This window comes from Stegastes partitus, unplaced genomic scaffold (genome assembly GCF_000690725.1).
Source record: "Stegastes partitus isolate 25-593 unplaced genomic scaffold, Stegastes_partitus-1.0.2 Scaffold500, whole genome shotgun sequence".
In the NCBI taxonomy this organism is placed as follows: Eukaryota; Metazoa; Chordata; class Actinopteri; family Pomacentridae; genus Stegastes; species Stegastes partitus.
Window position 1 is genome coordinate 51,672 of NW_007578231.1, and position 25,144 is coordinate 76,815.

The 25,144-nt window shown below is 43.0% G+C and overlaps 2 protein-coding genes across 3 annotated transcripts in view; one reads left to right on the top strand and one right to left on the bottom strand.

Moving 5' to 3' along the window:
* The first annotated feature begins 944 nt into the window (after positions 1-944).
* On the top strand, positions 945-5,221 carry asb12a (ankyrin repeat and SOCS box-containing 12a). The gene is made up of 4 exons (XM_008287437.1): positions 945-1,100; positions 1,287-1,611; positions 2,699-3,227; positions 3,534-5,221. Exons 2-4 carry the CDS (start codon positions 1,327-1,329, stop codon positions 3,677-3,679), a joined length of 960 nt encoding a protein of 319 aa, XP_008285659.1. The 5' UTR covers positions 945-1,100; positions 1,287-1,326; the 3' UTR covers positions 3,680-5,221.
* A 281-nt stretch (positions 5,222-5,502) lies between these two features.
* The window catches only part of LOC103361372 (spermatogenesis-associated protein 13), a 44,977-nt gene continuing 25,335 nt past the window's right edge, over positions 5,503-25,144 (bottom strand). For both annotated transcript variants that reach the window (XM_008287436.1, XM_008287435.1), the window contains 10 exons: positions 22,074-22,253; positions 20,873-20,962; positions 19,550-19,750; positions 17,411-17,590; positions 16,805-17,037; positions 15,629-15,758; positions 14,752-14,883; positions 11,856-12,099; positions 11,441-11,509; positions 5,503-9,396 (listed from right to left, as the gene is read on the bottom strand). In XM_008287436.1, the coding sequence (XP_008285658.1) occupies positions 9,221-9,396; positions 11,441-11,509; positions 11,856-12,099; positions 14,752-14,883; positions 15,629-15,758; positions 16,805-17,037; positions 17,411-17,590; positions 19,550-19,750; positions 20,873-20,962; positions 22,074-22,253 (1,635 nt within the window). In that variant the 3' untranslated portion in view covers positions 5,503-9,220. The remainder of the gene's footprint in view (positions 9,397-11,440; positions 11,510-11,855; positions 12,100-14,751; positions 14,884-15,628; positions 15,759-16,804; positions 17,038-17,410; positions 17,591-19,549; positions 19,751-20,872; positions 20,963-22,073; positions 22,254-25,144) is intronic.

Consider the following 25,144-nt stretch of genomic DNA (forward strand, 5'->3'; position numbering starts at 1 on the left):
AATGTATGATAGATGGACACAATCAGAGGTTAATAATCAGATTAGTGTTTAGTTTTAGGGTTCATAACGGTTCACTCTCACTTCTTACCAGAACCCTTGAAAAGAGTTGTTGATGCTACTTGTGCTGCCCACAGTCAAAATGTCATTTTCACAGAAATCACAAGAGAAAATAAACTTTATTGATCCCTCACTGGGAGAAATTTACATGTTACAGCAGCTAGATACAAACGAGCCATAAAAGAAGCGTGAAATCGCCGAGTGATCTCAGTTCGCCGCTGTTTTTGGAAGCCGATTCAGGAAGTTTGCATTGAAAGCGACCCTTAGATGTCCACATTTAATTGCTCTACTTCTTTGTGCTCGCTGAAATGAGGAAGACCTCATTATGTGTTTGCGCGGTGCCAGGAGTCTGGACTCTTGTGCCATCTGCTGAAAGAATGTGGTGTGTCTCAGCCTCCCCTCTAAACGTAGGACAGTATGAAAACATGGGTGGGTTTGGCAGAGGAACAGCTGACTGGCTGCTCCTCTAAAGCTTCTGACAGTCACGCAGCTGACACTTACTGAAATGGCTGCCTCGGTGTGAATCAGGGAAGCGGGGTGATAACAGGACACATGCAGCACACACTGACTGCCTTTCTTATGAATTATTTGCTGTTCTGTTCACACCAGGAAATATAGAAATGCAGCTGTGGCTTCGTATCTAAATGTGCCACATACTGAACCGTGACATTAAAAAGTTTTCCGGATTCAGGGAACGACAAAGTCACGCTCTCCAATCACAGAGTGTCACAGCTCCATCACCTTTCTAATTATAAACCTGAGTCTCGACCCTCCAAGAATGGAAGTTTAGCCGGGCCCATCTGTGGCCTAAAATTAGCCGCCGAACACCCCCCACAGAACGGAGCTCTGGCCGCTTAACGCACACATGCACGCACACACACACACACAAACACACAGCAGTTTTCACAACTTATAGCCGCCGTGGAAGCGTCACACACTCCTCGGAGGAACCTTTTCTTTCTTTCTTTCCTCCATGTGACCCTATAATGGAGCTCTGAAAGTGCCTCCTCTGACATCTCTGGAAACACCATCAACAGGCTGAGGTAGGTGTCTCGTTACCGTCATTTGCTGCTGTTGACACAAACTGATTTGTGGTGTTTGTGTCAGAGTATTTATGACTACACTTTCGTGCGGCGTTGAAACAAAAAAACAAAAAAATCCATCCCACCGAAAACACCTCAAACGACAAGGGTGTACGGGTGTGTTATCGTCTCTCCCTGCCGTTTCAGATGGAAGGGTTTTGACGTGCGCTAGCCCTGGGGTTACATTATGGTTCTGGGCCGAGCTGCCAACATGAGTTTGATGGACATTTCCAAGATCTTCTCCCTGCTGCAGCCCAAGGAGGAGGATGAAGACAACGAGCAGTGTCAGGCCCTCAACAACGCCGTGAGCGGCGACAATGTCACCCTGCTCTCTGAGCTGCTGTCTCAGGAGAATTACAGGAAGTGCATCAACGTTCGGAGCGGGTGGGGGGTCCCGGTCACCCCCTTGCGCACTGCCGCCGCTCTGGGACACCTGAGATGCCTGGAGTTGCTGCTGGAGCACGGTGCAGAGGTGAGACAAAGAGAGAAGGAAGGAGGGAGTGTGTTGTTGTGCAGCTTGCAGTCAGGGATGGTGAGATGGATTTTAGAGTGGGTGTGGAGGGACGCCACAGCTGTGCCTGCTGGTGGTTGTAATGGATTTAAGTATCCTATTTAACAACTAAAATTACACACTGCACTCAGCCATTTCATGTAAAAGCCAAAAAAAAAAAGACTACCAAATTGTTCCTTTAGGTCTTTTTCATTTATTTAAAATGAAGTATAAGAAATGAGATCATTACATTTTTACACTTTGTGCACTAAAGCTGCATTAATGAATACTTTTATATGAACTATGGATCAAATGGTTAAGTGTAATGTGAGAGCTAGTAGCCCACACAGATCCAGCTCCAGTTCTTCTGAACCTTTTCAGCATCTTGTGGCTGTTTGTCGACCCGTCTGTCATCAACAATCCGCCCCGACGCTCCGTGCACGGCCGAGCAAATCTCTATCAACAAATTTGCAAAGTGTACCAACAACACTAAATGACCATTGTCTATGGATGAATCAGTGGCTTTTGGCAACAGGCTCTCCCGCGCTGGTGGCCGGCGGGCGCCATTGTCAGTGATTCACAGTACATTAGTTCCTCATTAAAAGCATTTTGTAGGACTTTGGGAGCCATGGAGGCAAATCATCAACATTTCAGCTCTAAATGATAATATGATGCTGAACTATCAACCTCATGTGGACTCAAGGTGACAGCTGGGATTAGAAGGGACCGAAGGAAAACCGTGAATGTCAGATTGTGTGAACGATGATACGGGGCGCGCTTACATAACGCTGGTGAACTTTGATGCATCCCCCTACAGCTGTACTGTGATGCGTTCGTGCCCTGACATATGTACGTAATGCTTTTGAAGGGTGATGCAACCACCTTGCTTAAGAAAAAAAGAACCACGTAGCCAACAACTATGAGTCTCTGATCTGAACACAGTGATTGTGATTCCCATCTGTGCACATCTGATAAATCACTGGAGTCCTGGTTTGTATTACCACAAACATAATTTGTCCAGATCGTGTTTCCTGTTGTTCAAACATGCTGCTGCTTTTTTTAAATCCAGATTGACAGTTTGGATGTGAAGGCCCAGACGCCTCTGTTCACAGCTGTCAGCGGGAAACATCTGGACTGCGTGGTCGCCCTGCTCAAGGCTGGAGCCGATCCCAACGGCAGCCAGTACAACAACTGCTCCCCGGTGCTGACTGCGGCCCGAGAGGGCGACGTGGACGTGCTCAGGGAGCTGCTGCACTTCGGGGCCGAGGTGGACGTCAAACCCAAAGTCCCCGAGTGGGCCTCCAACGCCACGGCCTGCAGAGGGCCCCTCTACATCTCGGCTGTGTACGGACACCTGGGCTGCTTTAAACTGCTCCTCCTTCACGGGGCCAACCCCAACTACAACTGCACGGACGACAAGATGCTGGCCAGGATAAAGCAGCCAAAGACAGTTCTGGAGGTGTGTCTCCGTTACGGCTGCGGGGTGGAGTACATCCAGCTTCTTATAGACTTTGGGGCGGACGTGTACCTGCCTACGCTCATCATTGACAAAACCACAAAGCAGAATGAAGCTCTGGTTCTGCTGCTCAAGGAAAGAGGTGAGGCTGATGAGCAGATAGATTCAGCACTGATTGTGATGGATCAGGGGTGTCCAATCCTGGTCCTCGAGGGCCACAATCCTGCATGTTTTAGATGTTTCACCTGATTCTAATGATCAGGATCGTTATCAGGCTTCTGCAGAGCTTGATGATGAGCTGATCATTTGAATCAGGTGTGTTGGAAACATCTAAAACATGCTGGACTGTGGCCCTCCAGGACCAGGACTGGACACCCCTGTGATAGATGCTTACATTTACAAATCTTTCATCTTCTTTTTTTTTTTGTCATTTCTGTTTCTGCACCAGTTTGCCCCAAAACACTGATGTCACAGACTCGACTGGCAATTCGAAGCTACCTCCCGTTTGCGCACAAAGAGCCCGCAATTGACAGATTGGACATTCCTCTGATCCTGAGGAACTACTTGAAGCATGACACCTCTGAAGTCATGTGACGCTCGAGCTGGCATCAGATTACACGGCCGGTGCCTGTTTTTCTTATCTTATCTTTTTTTTTTTTTTTTCTACATCAGCGCTCATGTCAGGATGACTAATTTCTACATTTTCCATATCTTCCCACAACCAGGACAAGATAAAGGACCGCTTTTAGTGTGTAATAAAAAGTTTACATAGAGTTTTTTTTTTTTTACAGCTCTATTATAGACACGTCTTCTACCAACAAAGAAAAAGGATCACCCTGAAGGACTCCATGTTGGAAAATGTGCCCCGTCCTCGGAGGTTGTAACACCGAGGCTCGCCACTAGAGACCACAGTAACACTGCGCATTGTGCTGGTACAAAATCAAGTCTTCCTGTTGGCAATTTTGATCACTTCTATCCTTTTTTCACTTTTACATGTGACATTAAACAACAACAACAACAACAAAGAAGTAATCTCCCTACAGTAATTTAGACATCCAGACATACAACACACACACACACAAGCTGTCTGCGCTACACCAGGAAGTCTTAGATCTCTCCTGAAAAAACAGTCTTGCATCTTTGGACTTCAAAACATCAGGAAGCAGAGTGAACAGCCTACACTTCAGCACAGCCAACTGGGAGCACACATTTGCATAACTCTCATTACTTATTGATTACGGCATAGTTACTTGCAGGCTACAATTTGTGGTCAGAAGTTTGTTGATATTGCAACTTGTGAACGCCGTACTGATAAAGTTATTTATCTTATTGCCTTAGAAAAAAAATTCTCCCCCTTTGTAATGCCTCCAGGAGTCAGTGTGTCAGCTGTTGGGAACGGACTCCCACAAACAGGAGATGATATCACACGACAGGAAACCCAGCACAATGCCCTCACTCGCACATTGACGCCTCGACACGCAGTTCTGTAGAGGTTTTATTTTCAACAAAAGTACAGCTATATCAGATATGGATTTATTTTTTACAGCGAAGTACAACATATTCCCAGTGCTTCTGATTACATCAAAACATATAATGTACATACAGTTAACATCTCCACTCTCCCATTCACAGTTTCTGGATTGAATAGGCATTATTTTTCAGGTTTTTCATTTCTACAACAAATAATCGAACTCAAAAAAAAAAGGCCAGCAAGAAAGAAAATGACAAAATGTTTGCATATGGTGACAAAAGGATGTGGATACCGTGAGTAAATTGTTCTGTGATAGGAAAAAAAAATCCAGACCTGGAACTAGATGGTAATATACAATGAATAGTTGTCAAATGTGGGATGTCAGTCTTCTGTTAACCTTGTTGTCGCTGAAAAAAAATAACCACATTATGGCTCATTGAAGACTTGTACCCTGACTATTCTGAAACAACACAGGACTGCGTGACCACCTGCAAGGAGTTCCTACTGAAGATGTCGCTTAAATATGAGTGAACTAGACCCTGGACTAAAAAAAAGGAATAACAGAAATCTGAGCAACCTCTGGTGCATTCGGGGTTGACAGGCTGCTAACTTGGCTGTCTTGGTTACATGACCGGAAAGAGAGGGGCGAAAAAAAAAAAAAAAAATCAGCTGCACAGAAGGCTGTCCTCTCAGCTCCCCGTTACAAGGTCATAATTATATAAGAAAAAAAAATCTAACCAAATATATACACACCCTTTAAACAGCGTGGCCACGTTGTAATGCTGCCGTCAATAAATACAAGTGAGGAATCAATTTGCGATGTCAAGTCATTGTACTTCAAAGAATCATTTCTTAAGTAGAAACAAGAGCATGATATGAATTGCAATGAAGTACTGTGTGTATGTGTCTTCAGGATTATGTTTATTTTTAGCTCATCCCGAGAGGTTTTTTTTTTTTTTCTCGAATTTATTCAGCTCTTCTGCTTGACTACAAATCTATACACAAACACCCATGATCAGTGCTAACTCCTATTTGGTTCACTGTTGTCATAGAAAAATTATACCCGTTTTGCCTCCGCAGATAATGGTGTTCCAGAGAAACATTACCAGCAAGTCTGGAGCATGACAGTGTAGGTTGGACTTAAAGAAAAGAAAAGAAAAAATATAGCTATAAGGTTTAAAATAATGTTACAGTTTATAGTACCCATTTTATCTGGGCAAAGAGAACATCAGTGCCTTTCATTTCACCTATCAACAGTTCAGTCTTTGATTCAGCGTGAGGAGAAGATGCTCCCCTCCACTTGTCAATAAATAAAAAAAAAAAACAGAAGCTACAACCTGTAATGTGTAAGTGAGCAGGAGACAGGTGGACAGAGAAAAGAACTCCCGTTAGTGAGATGGTATGGGTTGAACAAATGAATGGTTCCGCGTTGTGGAAAGATTTAAAAAAAAAAAGAAAGAAAGAAAAAAAAGAAAAAAAAAGAAAATTCAATTGGAAGTTAAATGAAACTAAACAATCTGTTAAGAGTTGCCTTAAGTCTCATGCAAAATATTGGATGCCACAAGCATGCATTTACCTGGTACTGAGGTCTACCGCACGCTAGAACTGGAACAACATTCGTCTCCAACGCAAAATACCAATATCCAAATATATGATCTGTTCTTTGTACAGTATTTACAGTGTGTAGCTGATAAAGGTAAAATAGATGATTCTTCTTTTGATTCATAACTCGCTGTTAATAATATACTTCGAAATGTGAAACCTAAGTCGACTAATGAAAACTCTGTTTCCTACGATATACTCAAATTAAACCGTCTTTAGTATGTTAAATAGATAACAATAAATGAACTCTATGCAGTTTCTAAACATCTGAAATCAGAATTCTTCTTGTGCAATAAAATTGCTGCTATGTAAGTGTGATAGAATATAATAAAGGTGTGTTGTTTTTTTTTAGGTGTTTCAGTCAGACAGCACAGTATATCTACTCATATGGAAAAGGCCTGACCTCTAAAGTTTCTGTCCGAGTGGATCTCATGCACCGGGGGAACCAGGAATTCCCGGCGTGCATGAGAGACGGAGAGAGAAAAGGAAGAGAGTGAGAGATGCACTGAAGGGAAAATACATGACTAATTCAAATCTGCCTGTGAAACTGAATAGATAATCACTAGTGGAATGCTGGAAGGCACTGTTAGATAGCATCTCTCTTCTCCGCAGCAGAACGGGCCAGCAAGTGCGCATGATTATGTGTCGTCAGTGTTTGTGTGTGTGTTCGCCTGCATGCTTGTGTCTGTGCGTCGGTACTGGCGGTAGTGTTGAATAGGGAGGTGTGTGTGCGGTGAGGGGAGGTGGGAGGAGGTGGGAGGAGGAGGAGGAGTGTGGGGGGAGATGGGGGTGGGCGTAGCACGGGACCTGAGGTTATCATGGCCTGGGAACCATATCTTTTTGCTGTGCCAGACAAGAGAATTATCTTCCAAAACAATCTCACTGGGAGCCATCTCTACAGACACCAGCAGCCAACTCACCCGTTTCTCAACTTTTCTTTACTGAAACAGAACATAAATTACACAACATACAAAGCAATTTTCTAGTCTTTTTTTTCTCTCCAATAGGTTATAAGGCCTATAAGAAGGCAAACAAATGACATAGAACAATATATAACTCTTTCATATCACGTTGTAGTGAATAGTGAAGATATATAATGATATATCACATTGCACAAGTTGTCATACTGTATATGTACTGTCCATCAGGTGATAATTCAACACAAAAAAACCCAAAACAAATCTGTATCTGAGGTCAAAGTATGATCACAAACCGTGGACAGATGTTTCACTTACATTCCAAGTGTAGAAAAGAACACCTTCATGTGTAAATCGGTAGTTTTCTCCTCAGTTCTTCGGATCTTCTGCTTTTCTAACTGAAGGACTCTGTGGCGGGATCTCTCACACGCACGCAGCAGCTTCGGGGAGGTGGGGCTTTGTTGATTAAACAAATCAATCTGATCGGGCCACAGTCCTTTGTGAATCGCTTAATGGTGCCGGAGCTAACTGCCAGAACATGGATCAGATCTGGAAAACAACGTGACGCGGGGCCGAGAGCCAAGATTGTGGAAGCTTCAGTCTTTAGAGATGCATGAATCTGTCAGAGGACACCTGCATGCTACAGATTAAATTCACCTTTCTGCCTCCCTGCGGTATCAGCTCACACTACTGCAGTGGACTTTTTTTTTTTTTTGCCAGTACTGACTCAGAATGTTGTCCACTTCCCATATTCCGTTTTCTGACCGTTTCCCCCTGTGCTGGATAGGGTTCCTACTGGTTCCTCACACTGTAGCATTGCATATTTGTATCGCTCGTACTCAAAATGAGAGAAAAAACAAAAAAGTATTCAGGCTGAATATGTGCTGTGCTTTTTACAGTGTGAGCAAATCATTAAGTTAACTGAAGAAGTCTTCTTTTACAGCTGACACCAAAAAAAAAAAAAATTATTTTAGACCTTGGCCAATGCATCAACTTCACTTTTTAGCACTCATTTCCAGAGGTAGGCTGTGCTCTTTCCAAACACCCAGTGAGCTGCCAGCACAGTGCTACAGGGGTGGTCTCTGGGGAGATTGGGGATGGGGGGTTTGGGTGGGATAGAGGGGAGGGACTGCGAAACAAGGCAGGTGGACCATAGCCTGCCTATCTCCTGCTCCCAGCTGTTTCATCTGAGCGGCAAGCTCTCCGTCAAATGCGACGCACAGACCCTCGGCGTGATCGAATATGAATACCCTGTCACAAGCGGTTGGTGAAAGGATGTAAATATTCTATTGATGTTCAGACTATTGATTTGTTGCCTGACCCATCATATCATGGCCAATGGCAGGTGTCCAAAGGAATGAACCTCTTCCTCTGAGAGCCGCTGACTCACAGAGGGCCGAGCAGGTGGATGGAGAGATACGGAGGGAACAAGAGGGATGCGGGGAAACGCTGAGACGTCAGACTTTGCGAAGAGAGCGGCTAGAGAGAGAGAGAGAGGACTGTGGAGGAGATCCGGATGCAGACATCAGTAGAGCGGAGATGGTCTGATCGGTCCTGTGATCAGCGGCGGGATGGATCTAACTCGGAAGGCGACGCTGACAGTCGAGCTCGGCGGGTCCTTCACTCGCCGCGGCCGGTAGCCGAGGTCGTCGTTGATTCAATCTCACATTCAGAAGAATGCAACAAACAATCTCACATAGCAGCACAGCAAGATCTCAGCTTTTTCTGGACACAATCACAGAACTAGGAATGACCCGGCGCGACCTCGTGATTCTCTCCAGATGCGATGGATCATAAATGAAATCAAAAAACAATCTCAACAACTCCAGGACATTCAGATGAGTATGCAGAATCCAAAGGGAAAGAGTTCATGACAGTTGACTCGGCTGGAGAAGCGTGATAACTAAGAACGTTACTAACATATATGAATTGTAAAGTTGTATTTTTTTTTTTCTCGATTTTTTAAATCCAAGTCTTCAGTCCTCTCGCTGCTTCCAATCACACCCTATATTAACATTGGTCCTTAACTTCGAAGTCTCTTGTGTATGTGTGTTTTTCGTATTTTTCTTCATCATGGGACATGATCATCCAGTGTTTAGTGCTTCTAAGAAAAATAGCTGGTCCTTCAGAAGAGTCTGTGAATCTCTATTTCTTAAATGGAGCTAATCTACTAAAATTCTGCCAGAAAGGAGCCTGGCCTCTTTTGGATTGACTGAATTCAAAAACCTCTCCTTGTGCCATGTCCTCCGTTACCTCATACTGCCCCGCACTGAGGGGGTCCTGGGGGGGCGGGTATGAGGGGGGCGTGCACCTGTTTACACCTAAGAAGGCAGGTGCAAAAAGAGCAAGAGGGTAGGTGTAGGGGGGGAAAAGGGGGCGAGAAGGCAGTGCAGGGCACAAAGCAAAAGAGAAAAAAAAGAAGGGAGGTGGATAGCAAAGAGGAAACATCATCAGTATTGTATCAGGAACAGGCACAACAACACAACATCAAGTCATGCGTCCACGAAAAAAAAACCAGGCACGTAGACATACAAAATGAGCCTTCAGTGCTAACATTCCTGCATATTAATCCTGAGACATGGTACAGTATGATATGAAAGCTGAATTTAGAATAAAAGTGGAATTCAGCTCTTGCAATGACACAAGGGAGACTAAAGATGCTATTCAATCAAATTCTGTAGCAGGCAAACAAGAGAACCGACAGATTACGTCTGATACAATGAGGAAACCAGGCATTTGGACACGGGACACTGTTCTTCCATGTTTGTTAACAGCGCATTTGTTTGAATAGCACCCTCGACACTTGAGAACACAAGAGTGGCGAAAATAGAGCCAACAGAAAGCTGTTAATATGCATTTAACTACGGTCTACAATGTCGTTTAGCTACAGTCTACAAGCATCACAACTATGCTAGTGTAATTAAGAAAGAGATACAATCAATATTTGGAGATGAAATATTCAAAAGTTGCCATGGCATCTTAGGAAAAAAAAGTATGAAAAGATGGGAAACAGTGTCTTTTTGTTACACGTATTTTGCCAAACACTGTTTTAGCAGTTAGAAGGGTTCAGTCTATTTGCGTTAGTGGAACCTGTTTATCTTGGATAGTCAAGATAATGCTTGTAAACAGATTGGACAGTGACTGCATGCTCCAATGCCAACGTTAAACACAACACCTCCCAATGCTGCTTAGCAGTTGCCATGGCATCTTATTGTGCTAGCTCTAAGGAGAACTCTAATGCATATACCTTTATCATTCTCAAACCATGTCCATACAACATGGCCCTCTTTCTCAAGATGAAATCTATAAATGAATCTGAAATTCAAGAGAGTACTTCACCTTGTGCCAGCCATGTACACATACAGCACTTAGAAACACACAACATTTACTTCTGACAGACATCTACAGGGATCCTAACGTCAGAGAGAACATTCCAGCAGTCGTCATTAGTTCATTAATACCTTAATGGATGGTCATGCTTATTGTGAAACTGGCAAGAACATCAGTAATGGTAAATGTACAAACATCTAGCCTAGCACTAAAATGGCTAAATCTTAAAGGACGATACCAGCGGTTGGGATCTGCGGGTTTTCTGTCTTTGGTGCCGTCGGAGAGTAGCGTCTGAAACAACTTGTTCGACGTGCTCTTCTGTTACTGAGATAGCAGGCGGGTGTTGGTAAGGGCTGACGTAGCGTTAAACACATTAAATCAAGAAAATTTGAAGAAAGAGACATGATTCTCACAACTTCAAGGTGACATGTTGTGCTATTGTGCTCGAAAACACAATACAAGTTGTGACTCACTGTCCCACGTGTCGCAAGATGTATTAAGAAACAATTATTGGAAAATGGCTACCGAGCTGCGATTTTACCTTCAGCGTGAATGCAAAAGGAAGCACCGACAGCCACCCTAACTCAGTAAAAGAAAACGAAATCAAACAGTCGACTGAGGTGTTAAATCGCGTCTTGACAAGCGTGACACAAGACCCGCATGTCGTGAACGCTGGTATCGTCCTTTAAACTCAATACTTCATGCAAACAGCCCTCTGTCTTTTCATTGATGCTTAACAGCTGCTTCACAACTCATATCAAGTCGTCCTCATGTACGGGCTGACGGACATTTAGCGCGAAAGGAAAAATATTGGTGGTAAAATAGCGAGAAGACATGAATCCTCTTGACTCTTCTAGCTTACGTAGTACAACTCTGGTCTATTCATAAACAAAGTATGTGTTTGAAAAAAGGCGTAGAAAGTAAATAAAAAGAGAGCAGGTTAAAGGAAGAGTAAACAGCGATGAGAAGACAGAGCACACCAGCGAGGAAAAAAAAAAAAAAGAGAAATCACCTGATATCTTCTTGTTGCCTCACCTTTCTGTTTGGTCACCTTTCTCACTGTCATGGCTGCCTGTCGCTTCTGATACTCAGAGATCTCGAAACCTGAACAACAACGACATCGTAGGTTGGACAGATGTTGCACAGACGCCTTGCAGATCGTGTAAGTTGGAAGAATTTGCCTTTTACTGAAGCGTCATTTAGGTTTCAAAGCACAAAATCTACTCCAATCCTAATAAATGTGTCCTCAAATACAAATTTATCACCTCCTCTACATTTTGATCAGAGCCAACGCCTGATCATCATGCTCATTTCATAGCAACTACGGTTTTAATATTGTACACAGGAAAGCTCATGTTTTCTTCTACCCTTCCAGTGAGCTGCGGCAACATGCAGCTGAATGAAACTAATGGTTTCCAAACAGGGAGGTGCAGGGAGGTGTGTGACTAACCGATTTTCTCGTCCTCCTGCACCATCTTCCTCTCCTCGTGGAAGGCCCTGAGCCAGCGGATCTTCTCCTCCGGCTTCTTGGCCAGGAAGATGTGGATCTCCTCACTGTCTTTGTTGCACAATTTGAAGGCGTTCTTCACGCTGACGTTGAAGTCGTCGTCGCGCCCGTCGATGGCGTCCCGCACCTCGTAGCGATCCATGTCGATGCGGCCTTTATAGTACAGGATGTCCCGGCGTATCAGATCCTGGCGGAGAGGAGAGAAAGATGTCTGTTACTGTGTATGCGTATGTGTGTGCGCTGAACCTTAGAGGTGTCAACAAGCATCCTTCCCTCGGTATCCTCCGAGTCGGTCTTATGCAACCCTTTCCATCTGCTGCCCAAACATACAAACACCTTCCACCACACATTGCAGAATGCCATATTTCTTAGTAAATCTGCTCTTGGCAGCGGCATGTACACTTAGTAGTTTGTCAGGCAGTGCGGTCTAATGCATAATCACACAACAACATTGTGATAAATTCAGTCTCTGCAAAGCTCACAATGTTCAGTTTTCAATCAGCTTTTTTGTCAGACAGCTGTTTATTCCACTCTATTCAACTCTGTTTTCTTTCTTTAATACATTTTTGCAAGTGGTTTGGCTGCATAATCATTGTTGTGATCAGTGATTAACCCTCTGAATCCCAACACTGGCAGGTTTGAAAGAAGTGCTATCTTTAAAAAAGCAAAACAAATAAACAAACAAAAAACTAACACCAACATTACACAATTTATCCCAGCTACAAACTGTACATACAGAAAGAATAGTTCTGACTGTGCTTGCACTACTTGTCTGTGACATGGCGTTCTAACCAATTCATCAAAATCACCTTTATTCTACATGTCTCATTAAAAAGAATGCCAAAAATAAACCATTTGCACTAATTGTATTCTGTAAAAAACAAAGAAAAATCTCTACTTCTTAGTACATCTCAATCCACTAGTGTCTCAGCTGTGAACAACAGTCACACGACAAAAAATCAGGCTGAACTGCAGGCAGTGTAGATAGAAGACAAGTACAAAAACAAATTTAAAATGTGAGTAGTAAAATATCTAGAGTATGTAAAGGCACCTTTTTTTGCTAACACCTGTTGGCACTTGGAAAACAACTGAATATTAATTCCAGGTTTTTTCAATTTTTGCAGCATGAATAATCAAATAAACATTTTTTTTTCTTTTCAAAAATAATGTATGGCATTACAGCTTTAGTACTCTACACAAAATGAAATGAAATGAAATGAAATGAAAAATACTTTATCTCAGAAGGGAAATTCAATATTGTAAAAAGCTCACTTAAAAAAAAAAAAAAAAAATCAATATAGCATATATATACAACAATAATAATCAGTCAGTCAGAAATATATAACATATAATCAAAACCTTTTTATTATTTTTTTTAGTTCTCTCTGCTTTTAGCCTCGGTTGTTCTGTTTTTATCGAGGTGCAGAACTTCACACTGCACTGAAAAATGGGCTCACAGTGAGTGAAAACGTGACAAAAGCAAAAAATGTCCAGACACATTAAAAAGTCTCTTAAAAAAATGTTGTTTTCTCCAATCAACAATCCATAATCTAAATATATCTCAGCTTATGATAACAGATAACTAAGCAAAGCAGCAATTTGCATTTGAGAAGCTTTGAAAATTATTATTTAATGATCAACATCCGTAGTAACTCACTCTGCAGCTGTTTTGGTCTCCACCATTAGTAATTATGACACATACAGTGTAGGAGACGCATTAGAAGGACATAAACATCACAGATGAACAGCTAAAAATAGCGATCTGATATTATTGATTTTCCCCTTCAGATAACAGATCGAACAGGGATGGGGCGCTTTGCATTTCACATCCATAAAAATACATCAAGCACAAATAACCAAAGTAACCTTTAGAATTTGCAGTAACAAGATGGCCACATGCAACAGCAAGTCCTTGTCGTGACCTCTCCCTTAGGATAAAATGAACATCCGGTTACACTATAAGGTCAAGGAAGGTAGGGAAAAAAAAAGGAAAAAAAACAAACGGATCAGGCGTTTTTTAATAAGCATGCAGAAGGAAATGTGCATCTTTGTGCTGATAAGGTAGAGATGAGAGGAAAAGATGGAGGGCTACATGCGGCGTGCACCTAACACACCCGCAGGGCTGTTAGGAGGCATTACACATGTTGTGCTGAGAGTACAACAAAGACTGGAATTTATAATTTAGTGCGTCTCGGAGCTGACATTAGTTAGAGGACCAGAACAGCAAACACACATGGCAGACATACTGGAGGTTATTTCTGGTGCCAGAGATGTTGAATTATGATAGCGAGGAAAGAGGATAAGGACAGAAGGAGGGATAGAGGAAAAAAAAAAAGGCAATATATGTACATGTGCGAGTTTTTTTTCTTTGTGCAGTTACAAAATTATTGTTCTCCAGTGTGTACGTGTGTGTGTGTGTGTGTTCAGCCTCAGTGTACGTCCAAGTGTCTGTCTGCATTTGCGTCTGCATCTCTGTGCATGTACTGAGTCTAGCCAAGCGTGAACATTTGTCTGACAGGAGTGCACAACCTCGGTGCATTAGAGCCCAAACTACCATAGCTCCATTTTGTGAAAGGTGCTGAGGATTTGAACGCCTCTTCATTGAGGGCTGATGCGTCTCATACAACATTATGTAATCTATTTGCAGCTCTTGACTAAGAGGTCACATTGTCTTCAAGCATCTCTGTCACCAGCCATGTGATACGACTACTTTCAAGAAGACAAAATGAGGATGCGTTTTTAGTTTATCAGTTTGTTTTCAGCCAACTGAGTCTTCAGATAAATGGAAGAAATTGAACAAAAAAAAGCAGAGAGAGAGAGAGAGTGAGAGAGCGCCTACCTTCTTACAGAGGACCAGCTGGTGATCAAAGAGGAAGAAGACTCGCTGCTGGCTGCGTCCATACGGCTGATAGATCCATGACAGCTCCCCAGTGTAGATGAGCTCCGAGCTCCTGTCCAAGATATCATCCCCCTAGACATGAACACAAATAAATAGTAAACAAATCCAAAGGACTCTCTGGGTACAGAAAAACTCATTATTGTTAGTCTAAATCAGCCCTAAATGCAGTAAATATAATATCTTCTGTGGATCTAAATGAGCTTTCGCAAGTCTGAGACATTAAACCTGATAATACAACCCTGTCATCAGCTCCAGTTTGGAAAATTTGGACATTTATTTTACGGAAACATATAATAAAGCACAGCTGTTTATCGTACGCTGTTTGCAGTGTTGAGCATCCATACATGCACTGTCCAATGCAAGGATGGGGTAACAACAGGGGAAGAAGAGACGCCCAGGCCTCCCTGTCTCCAGCAATTTCCTCCAGCTCCTCCTGGGAGATATAATCCCTCCAGCGAGTCCTGGTTTGGCCTCAGGGCCTCCGCCCAGCTGGCCGTGCCTGGTGGACCACTAAAGGGATGCACCCAAGGGGCATCCTTATCAGGTGGCTGAACCACCTCATCTGGCTCCTCTCAGTGTGAGGTAGCAGCGGGTTTAATCTGAGCTCCTCCTGGATTTTGAAGCTTTTTTTCTTTTTTTTTTAATACCTCTATTAGAGTCTGACAGTCGGTCATCTAATTTAGTAACAAGTGTAGGTCTGAAAGTCAAGCTGTCCTTTGCAGTTTAATTAAATAGAGAAACATTTAGGGAATTTAGGGAGTAATTTGGGGAATTACGAAAGCATAGTTGCTTTTAGAAATGATATACAAACACACACCTCCCAGTCCAGAACCGAGGCTTGCCACTGGGCGATCTTGTCGATGTTCTCCAGCCTCCTCTTCCTCTCGTTGATCTGCTGAGTGACGTTCCGCATTACTGCCAGAGCCGCTGCCACGTATCGATAGTCGCTGCAGACACAGTGTAAACATAATTAGTCCGGGGTGTTAAAGGGTAAAATTATAGCTCTTGGAGGTGGGCCACTCAAAGACATGTAACGTTACAGCAGTGAATGATACAAGGTAGCCTATTAAAGACAGGGGCTATAAACTCAAGTGACAGCAGTAAGTCGGCTGGAACGCAGTCAAAGAAACACACTGCTGTTTAATTCTAATCAGCCACTTTCCCCTATTCACAGTTAACTCTGACTGCGTCTATGCTAACTGAGCTGGATTTATCCCTCTGGCTTAGATGTGCCACGGATCCAATCCTCACTTTGGAAGATAATATGTGTGTGTGTGTGCATGTGCGACAGAGACGGGCCTATATCTGGCAGATTCTCCACAGCTCCTAACAGTCAAACACTGTGATCTGGCAGGCCTCGCTGGCAGAGCTGGCACCTGTCCCTCTCTGGCTGAGAACGCGTGGTTTGTGAATGACCTGGAGCTGGCTGAGACACGCTGAATCACTTACACCATGTTTCTGTGGGTTTGCACGCATGAGTTTGCACATCTGGATACTCGCGCGTTCGTCAGTGCACGAGAGCTCATCTGCAAATGTTTATATTGTATACTGCGCTTCTGTGCTTTGCATGCGGCATGTGGAGAGTGTTGACTCTCGCATATGCGCCAGCGAAAAGCCCCCGATTCATATTTAATCTGCAATCTATTTATAAACGCAGCTCTGTGCAATGATCCTATGGTGATGAGTTGAGACGAAGATGACACGACTCGCTTATGAATAGCAGATTCCTTGATGAAATGTTTTCTTCCAAAACATTCACAGAAAGCTGGTAAAACAGTGCAAAACAGCATTTGTTTCGGCTTGTGCGAGGATAATTACCACTTCAGTATAACAAACCCAAAGCCTGCAACAGCTGCATTGCAACACAATGCATCTGGAACAAAACGATGCATCAGTAACGGCGTTCTTTTTTAGAAAACAAACGAGTTACTACGAAACAACAATAACAACATTCAACAGATTAAATGCGATCTTGTTCCTCGGCGTGTAGTACCTGTGCTCCTGTGCGGTGTATTTAAGAAGCTCAGCTAGCTGGAGTGGATATTTGCAGATTTTCTGGACAGGGGTGAGCAGGAAGCCGTCTATGGCGATGTCAATCATTTGCTGGAGGAGGCGACAGGCCTCGAAGAAGTGCTGGTACCTGCCATCCCTCATCAGTTTGCTCAACTCCATACAGGCGTCCAAGTGGTTGTTACAGTATTCTGAATAGATCCAGAAACCGTCTTGCTGTGGTGTAAAGGGGGGTAGAGAGGAGCACAATCAGAGGATATAATAGCTAATAGATGAAATAAAAGATGCTGTGAAGTGGACTGCCGATATGGCTCCAGTTTCTAAACTTTTTTTTTATTCGAGCCCAAGATCATGACTTAATTAACTCCTTATCTTGAGATAAACGGTTTGCTGGTGACTTAATTATCTCCACAGCTTAAATGTTATCTCAAGATAACAAGATAATTAAGTTTGAATCTTGTGATAACAGGCCTATCAAAACTATTAGCAATTATGGCTGCTCTTGGCTGGACAGTGTGTTTACATCTGTTTGTTTTTCCATCATCTTTTTTTTATTACAGTGTGCCAAAAACTATAGGAAAATACTCACGTGTTCTAGAAAGCATGGCCCGATTTCAGAGAGGTGGGGCTCCTCTGTGTTGTACTGTTTCTCCAAATCTCTAACAAAACCCATCTGGAAGCGGTAGATGTCCTCGATGTTTCCAAAGATGACCTTCAGCTGGTCGTCATTAAACATGTCCACACGCTTCCTGCACTGGCGCAAGTAGCCCTGCAACAATACAACTACCGTCAGGCTTTTAAGGACGATACCGTCAAGCAGAGTAAAAAGTTTTTCACATTGAGCACCGGGTCCTGAGTTGTAACACGGCTGCTTGTGGTTAATTAAGCATCCTGAAGCTTTGGCGCTTTGTGAAAAGATCTGCTGTATGATACACAAAAATCTAACTCTGATCCTTTTTGTTTGGCGTCTTCGAATTCAGCTCAGTCCAACTATGAGACCTAAAAGTCATTTCACATTTGAGATATGTGACATATTCTTAATTATCGAATAATGAATGAATTGAAACAAGTCAATTAGTATATTTTGCATTGTACACTAATATCGGAAACCTCCTCTTTGATAGTCACCTAGCACAGACATTACTATGGAGCAGTTTTACGAACAATCAGGAAATTATTACCACCTATTTTTGACATCCGTTGAGCATTCCTAAATCCTACAATACAAATCTTCCCCCTGACTGACTTGTTCGTATCTATTTCAAAGCTCAGATATTCATCAGCTTCACTGCACGTCTCGCCTGTGCACGCTACTGCGAATGTGGAAAACGCTGTATGCTTCCATTAGCGAGAAGTGTAAAGGTGAGGAGGTGAAATTTCCGCTTTATTGCAACTATTTTTAAACATTGCGCCTCACCTGGAAAACAAACAGAGGGTATACAGAGGATTAAGGAGAGATGATTAGATAAGCAAAAATGTGCACTCGAAACCACCCAAAGTCAAAGTGCTGCAAAAAAGGTGCTCTGTATTGTTTTTGTATTTTCATATGACCGCTGTTCACGACTGCTGGTGACAAACAGCTTTTCAGAAACAATCTTATTTGAACTAGCTTTCATTTTTGTGATTTTTGTCTCTATATGTTTTATAGAATCAGCTGGAAAAACAACTAGTGGCTACAGATTGCTGTACAAAACAGCATGTTATCTCGTTATGATCACTTATCTCCTGTTCCCAGAGATATCAGTTTCTACTGAAATAATTATCATGTGTAACTGCCTTCCCTTGATTTTGGATAAAAGTATCCAGATTACATACATCTGTATTAAAAGCATCTTGCTAATTTACTGACAACTGGTACAATAATCATGAATAACTTTGTCATACTTGGATAAAGCTGTTTATAGAATTAACAGTGGTGTACATCTATAATACATCTCCACATCTATACAGAAATATATGCAAAAAAATTACACTGCGGACATAATGTCAGGGAAATCCAGGCCCATACTTACAGTACACTCGACAGAAACCATCATTTAAAGCTGGCGTAGGCAGTATTTTCTTGGCAACTATTGCATAAAAATGTCATAACAACCTTGAAAGGAAACCAGATTTCTGCACTTACTCTTGGCTGTTTTCAGGCTTTAGAAAATGTGTTTTTTAATTACATTGTTAATATATTCAACTGTTTGCAGATTGTATTTGTAATATATGTAAATTTAAATGATTCTAAATCATATGTTCAGATTCAGATTTACATTCAGGATGATGCTTTAGGGTTTTCTAAAAGGCTCGCCGCGCTAAAAATACAACAAATGGCACGGTTTTTGTTTAATTTCATTAGGTGTGAATTCTAGCTTGTCACTTCAGCATGATTCATAATATAATGACAAATTCCTGGACTGCCAGGATAACTGTGTACAGCTGACATATTGTGGTTTTGTATTTAACAAAAAGCGCAATATTTTTGGACTGTTTTGAAATCAGGAGGAAAAAATATGCCTGGAATCAAAGTGTGAATGTGGGAGTGTTACAAATACATATTAGATCCTTGTGTAGCATCAAAAAGGCCGCTTCCTCTCTTTTACGCGTTTTGGTTGATTCAGCTTTTTATTACCGCTGTACTACCTGTCCTGCTCTCTCGCTGAAGGTATTAAAGCGCAGCTTGGAACAGCAGTTTACTGTACGTGCACGTGTGTGTTGGCGGATGCGTGCACATGTTTAGTACCTCACAGATGTCCTTGAGGTGTTTGATGTAGTGTCTCTCTGTGCTCATGATCTCATTGATGACGTTAGCCCTCATCTGGTCTCGGTTTTGGAGGGGTGAGCCCAGACACAGACAGTCATTGGTTGGATCCAGGTGCCCGTTCTGCACCTCGCTGGTCCCCTCGGCTGGCTCCGCTCCACCGTCCTCCTGATTCACCCACAGCTGAGGACAAATACATTCACACAAACCCACACACACACACTTGAGTAAGAAATGTGCACTCTAAAGTGTTAAGTGTATAAATCTGATGGAAAAAAAAAAAGTATTAGTAAATTAGTAGTAAACAGACCCATATAGGTTTATATATAGATGTTACTATCACACTATCTTTGACTTGAAACTAGTACCAGTCACTCCTCAGTATGAATGCACGCACACACACTCAAACCACGTACATGAACACACATCTCACACACACAGAGCTTCATTTAGAGGGTTTCTGGTCGTTTGGACAGTAAGTAAGACTCTTGGTCCAGCATGATAAAAAGGTGAGGAACATACTGCCAAACACTCCAGAGTGCAAAAAAAAAAGCCTCTTTCTGAGACTGAGGATATTCTGAGGATATTCAATGCCCAACTTCGGCCCTGTGTGTGACTCAAAGAAAATCTCCCCCCTACACATAAGCATGCATATACACTCACACAACCACCTCGTGATTTCCTCACACAAGCATGCACTCGCCAACACACACACACACACTCTCACACAAGAGGTCCACATATATAGTGTATTCCACTCTCGCTCATAAGAAAGGGCCAAGTGAGCGTGGTTTCAGATGCCCAGCAGCCAACACCTGATGACACACAGTTTGCCAAGAGAACATCAAAGAACCGACGGGTAGAATGCCAAACACAAGATGAGAAATGTAGCGCCACAGACAAGCAGAGTGACGGGTGGTAGAGCACTGACTGCAGACGAGAACTAGTAGCGCAGCGTTAAGACTGAGAAATAGTCAGAGTCAATAGTAAATAGAGTACTGAGAAAAATGATTCATACTTGAAATAGAAATAACCATGAATGTTAGCAGGAGCAATTATCCCAAAACTAGGTAGATTTGTAGAATTTTTAGCACTGGCCATTAAGAAGACATTTGACATTATCTTTACTTTTGACTCATCAGTTCTGCCTTTCTATCGACCCCGTTGAGGAAATGATGTGAGAACGTCATGGGTACGTTAAATGTTTGGTAATGTCGAGGGTACGTTGCGTGGACAGACTGGAGCGGGGGGGGCGGGTGGGCGGGCAGGCTGGATGGGTAGATGGAAGCTGGGAAAAAAACGCACCTTTGACGTGGTGTTTTGGAACCGTGGAGTTGCTATGGGGTTGATATAGAAAACCTGTTTTGTTTGGGGCTGAGGAGGGTGGGGTTCCACCTTGGAGAGAGAGAATGACAGAACAGAAAGATACTTTTTGGTGGACAGTCAGTCAGCCTGTCTGCCCTGCCCTCTCAGGAGTGAATATGGAAGGGTGGACAGGTGGGAATGGCCATGAGAAGTGTCTGGGAGGAAGAGGGGGGAAAGGGGGAAGTGGGAAGCCTCTGCCTACACCAAGGATGCTAATTGCTCTTTAATTTGAATAAAAATCCACTCCAGACATGCTCAAAGGTCTACAAAAGCACTCTGCTTTAGGTAATCATTTCTGACTGATGCAATTTTGCATAAAAAGTTTAAACTACCTACACCTTCTTTCTCATTAAGCGTTTTAGAATCTATACGCATATGCAAATATTTTTCCAATTTAAAAGTTTTACTCATGGATGAACGATTTGTCCTTCTTTACTGAAAGTTAATTCTTGTTTAATGTGCTGATTTTAATATCACATCACACGTTTGTAAGTTTCTAAATAGTTTAGGACTGGCTTCCAAACTGGTTTGTGAAAAATCATACACACAGCAGATGTGTCTTCAATTGGAGAAATTTTCTACGTTCACCAGAATATTTAAAAGCCACATTTTGGTGTCAAACAGTCAAGGTCCAGCAGCCAACAGTAGTACAATTAAAAGAAATTAGAAGTTAAAAAAGCAAGGAATAACATGCAGTAGCTGCATCACACAGGTGTGTTCATACAGTTTGGGTTTTACATGACCTACAAAACCGGTAAATTATATAATCACAATTTTAATGTGAGGTTGTTGTTAATTTAACTGGATTTTAAGGCTGGCAGCTGAAGGAGATGCCAAACGAAAACAGAAGGGGCTCGTCAGCATCTTTGTTTCGTTGTCCCTAAACACCCGATAAAGGCACTTAGCTAGCTGTTCTCTCATCTCCTGAGCGTTATATATTATTCAAATAAAGCATTATTTAACTGGAGCAAGCACATCAACGGGTGTGTTTCGAGACTGTGAGTCCGTGTATGTGGCAGAACAATTGTGCATGAGTACCTTCCAGTCCGTGTGCATATGTCCATGTGCCTCCATTTTTGTTTGTGCGTGGGAGTCTGTTGTGTCTATGGTCGCTGGCCAGCCATGGCTGCAGCTAACTCACCCGTACGAAGCTGGCAGGGAACCATCCTTCCTCCTCATCAATCTGGCCCCACCACCAGTCCTTGTTGGAGGCGTCCAGAACCTTGATGACGTCACCGGCCTTAAACGCCAACTCCCGGTCCGCCATGGTCACATGGTCCCATACCGCCTCAGCGTTGACGATTGACCCTCCACTTATCAACTGAGGAAACGAGAGGGAGAGACAGTGTACATCCTATGTTTTATTCTTGTCACATGAAGCCACCCCTCTGGAAACACCACCGAAACAAGAATGAACAGCAGACACTGGTCAATACAGTACACAGACACGTCATCTGAAATCAAATTTGAAGCTGACTGTACTACAGTAATACGCCTCATTTTGGCCTCAGCTTGTGTGAATCCTTGTTGTTAAACCCACTCAGATTACTAATGGATGCAAATACACACCCTCAAAGCCAGAGCCCACTGGCAGCTTAGGGATTGCATTGCAAATAGAACAACACAATAGCCAACATGGACCATAGTACAACACAACAAAATACAAAAACACAAAAAAGGCAGAGCCATTAGTGGAGAAACAACACACAGCGCTCAGAAGCACAGCACCAGTCTCCACACAGGGACGGTAATTGGCCCATTATGACATTAGAATAATTACATGTGTTAATGTAATATAAATGCTGAGGAGCAAACAAATGTGAAGGGATAATCTCCTTTCCTTCATGCTGTCACCGGGGCTTGTTATTTTATCTGCAGCACTGTCTTCCACGAAACATGGAAGGATGACTCATCAAATCTTTTCTATTGATTTCAAAATCATGAATAAATAATGTGGACATTATGAGACGCCGAAAAATAAATGTTTAAACTGTACACTTGCGTACACGAGCGCATCGACTGGGTGTAGCGAGGGCACGGCAGCCGGTCAGGTGATCAGTATTCTTTAGGGGATTTAAAGAGGCTAAAGGTTGTTCTCATTAAAGGACAAGAGGCAGGAGACAATGTTCTTGAGACGGACCCGAATCTGACATCATCAATCTACAGCCTCGCCATCCATCACTCCCGACGACTGAGCTTTGTCGCCTCCAGAAGTGCACACCCATGCATACGTGCGGCCACACTTCCAACTTTGTATGCATTGAACCGGTGTATGCATCTGTGGCACGGATCCAACTGTTTGTTCCAATTGTTCTCTCCACAGTAGTATTCATCAGCATTCTCCAGTCCAGAGCTAACCATGCATCCAGTCCCTGGGGCTGTGGGCAGAGCAGCGCTAACCAAGCCTGACAGGAGATGCTTAGGCTCTAGGTAAGGAATTATCAAAGGCCTGGAGACAGGGATGGATACAAAATTAGTTCCTTACTTGTATTAAGGCATTTGCATAATCAAATCAAGCCCCTGTTATTTTCTAAATTAAGCTAATTGTCTTTTTTCCCCCCCCTCCCTTTAATCATTTAAGATTTTTTTTTTTTTTGCCTTTTATAAAATCCACTTCATCATTCTGGCACAAAAAAAAAAAATGCGATTCTACCTTCCTGCTGATGCGGTGCGTTTGCGAGAACGTCCACAAGAAACTGCAGATTGTGTGTGTGTGTGTGTGTTTGTTTGTTTGCATCCAGCCAAACCCCCCATGAGGATCTAAGCACTCAGACTCAGCAGCTACTTTGGCCCTTCAACCTGTAGACAAGCCCACTCCCCTGATGGCTTACTGAGACAGCTATAGGGGATATAAGCCAATCAGGGCAGAGAAGTGAACACATGGAGGGATGTCCACGCCTGGAAGGGAGAGAACAGCTGTCGTCATGGTGACAGATGAGGATGCTTCACTGGTATTGACAAGATGATGGGATGAGGCAAGGACACTTCAGGATGCACCTGAATATTTCCAATTTTAGGAATGTCTGAGTAGCCACACACACAAAGGGTGACCACCGAGCAACTGCCGTATCGCTCTGCATGAAACGCGATCATTTCCATGTCAATGTAAAATGCAAATGCACATAACATAGGCCGGATAGCTTTCAGATGAAAGATGTCATTGAGCACGTCTATTTAATTAGGCATCACTTAGGACCGGGAGCTGGGGTAAAAATAGCTGTAGCCTCCACTACAGGAAGAGAGGAGGATTACCGCAAAAACATGTGTCAGGCTGCCATGGAAACAGGACCAATGAATAGTGCTCAAAAACATTAAAAAATCATTGTTGATTCAGGAAAAGGAATTTGATTTAAATCACCTGCACACGAGCAGGAATAACTCGCGGAAGTTAAATCAGTTCTACTTGACCGTCACCATCTGACACCAGGACCTCCGCCTGAAACGGCACCGTAGAGCAGATGAGCCTTGGCACTGAGGTCAGTCTTGCTTCTTGCCCTCCCGCCCCCCTCGTCCTCCCCTCCAGCTCCACTCCATTTTCAGCCCCATTCAACTACAAGCACAATCTCTCCAGTCCCCATCAATCTGCTGTAATACAGGCAACAGACAGAAAGAGCAAAGGAGAGAGAGATAGAGATCCATTCACAGCCAATGTTCCTCCCTTCTCAGTTCTCTCCTTCCCCCTCATCCCTCCATCTCCCTAATGAGATCAGCACTGCCCTCTCCAATATATTGCATCCCTTTTTCCCTCTACATGTCTGAATAAATTAAAAGCATTACATAATCAATCTTCCCCGTTCCTGCCTTAGCACAGCCTCATACCTAGCTTGATCAAATGGCATACAGTAAACACACAGACACAAACACAGGGAGGTCTTGCTCATCATACTCATTACTTGTGTGTCTAGCAGCTGTAATGACCTATGTCATCGTTATGGTTACACTGCAGTTACAACATCAAAGATCAGAGGGCTAAGCAGCCCGCAAAACCTGTATATGGGTCAATGCAAATGAATGCAGAGAAATCTACCCCCTATACAGAGACATATGTGACAAAGCCTTCTGTTTCCTGCTCAAGCACAGACGTGGAGCCTGACAAGGAAACATGTTGGAATAAAAAGCAGATTGACTTGCTTATATCATCTTTGCAGCGCAACACATCAGCATTCACTGCACTGGCAGATCCACTGCATTCCAACATCCTCCTCTGTCTCT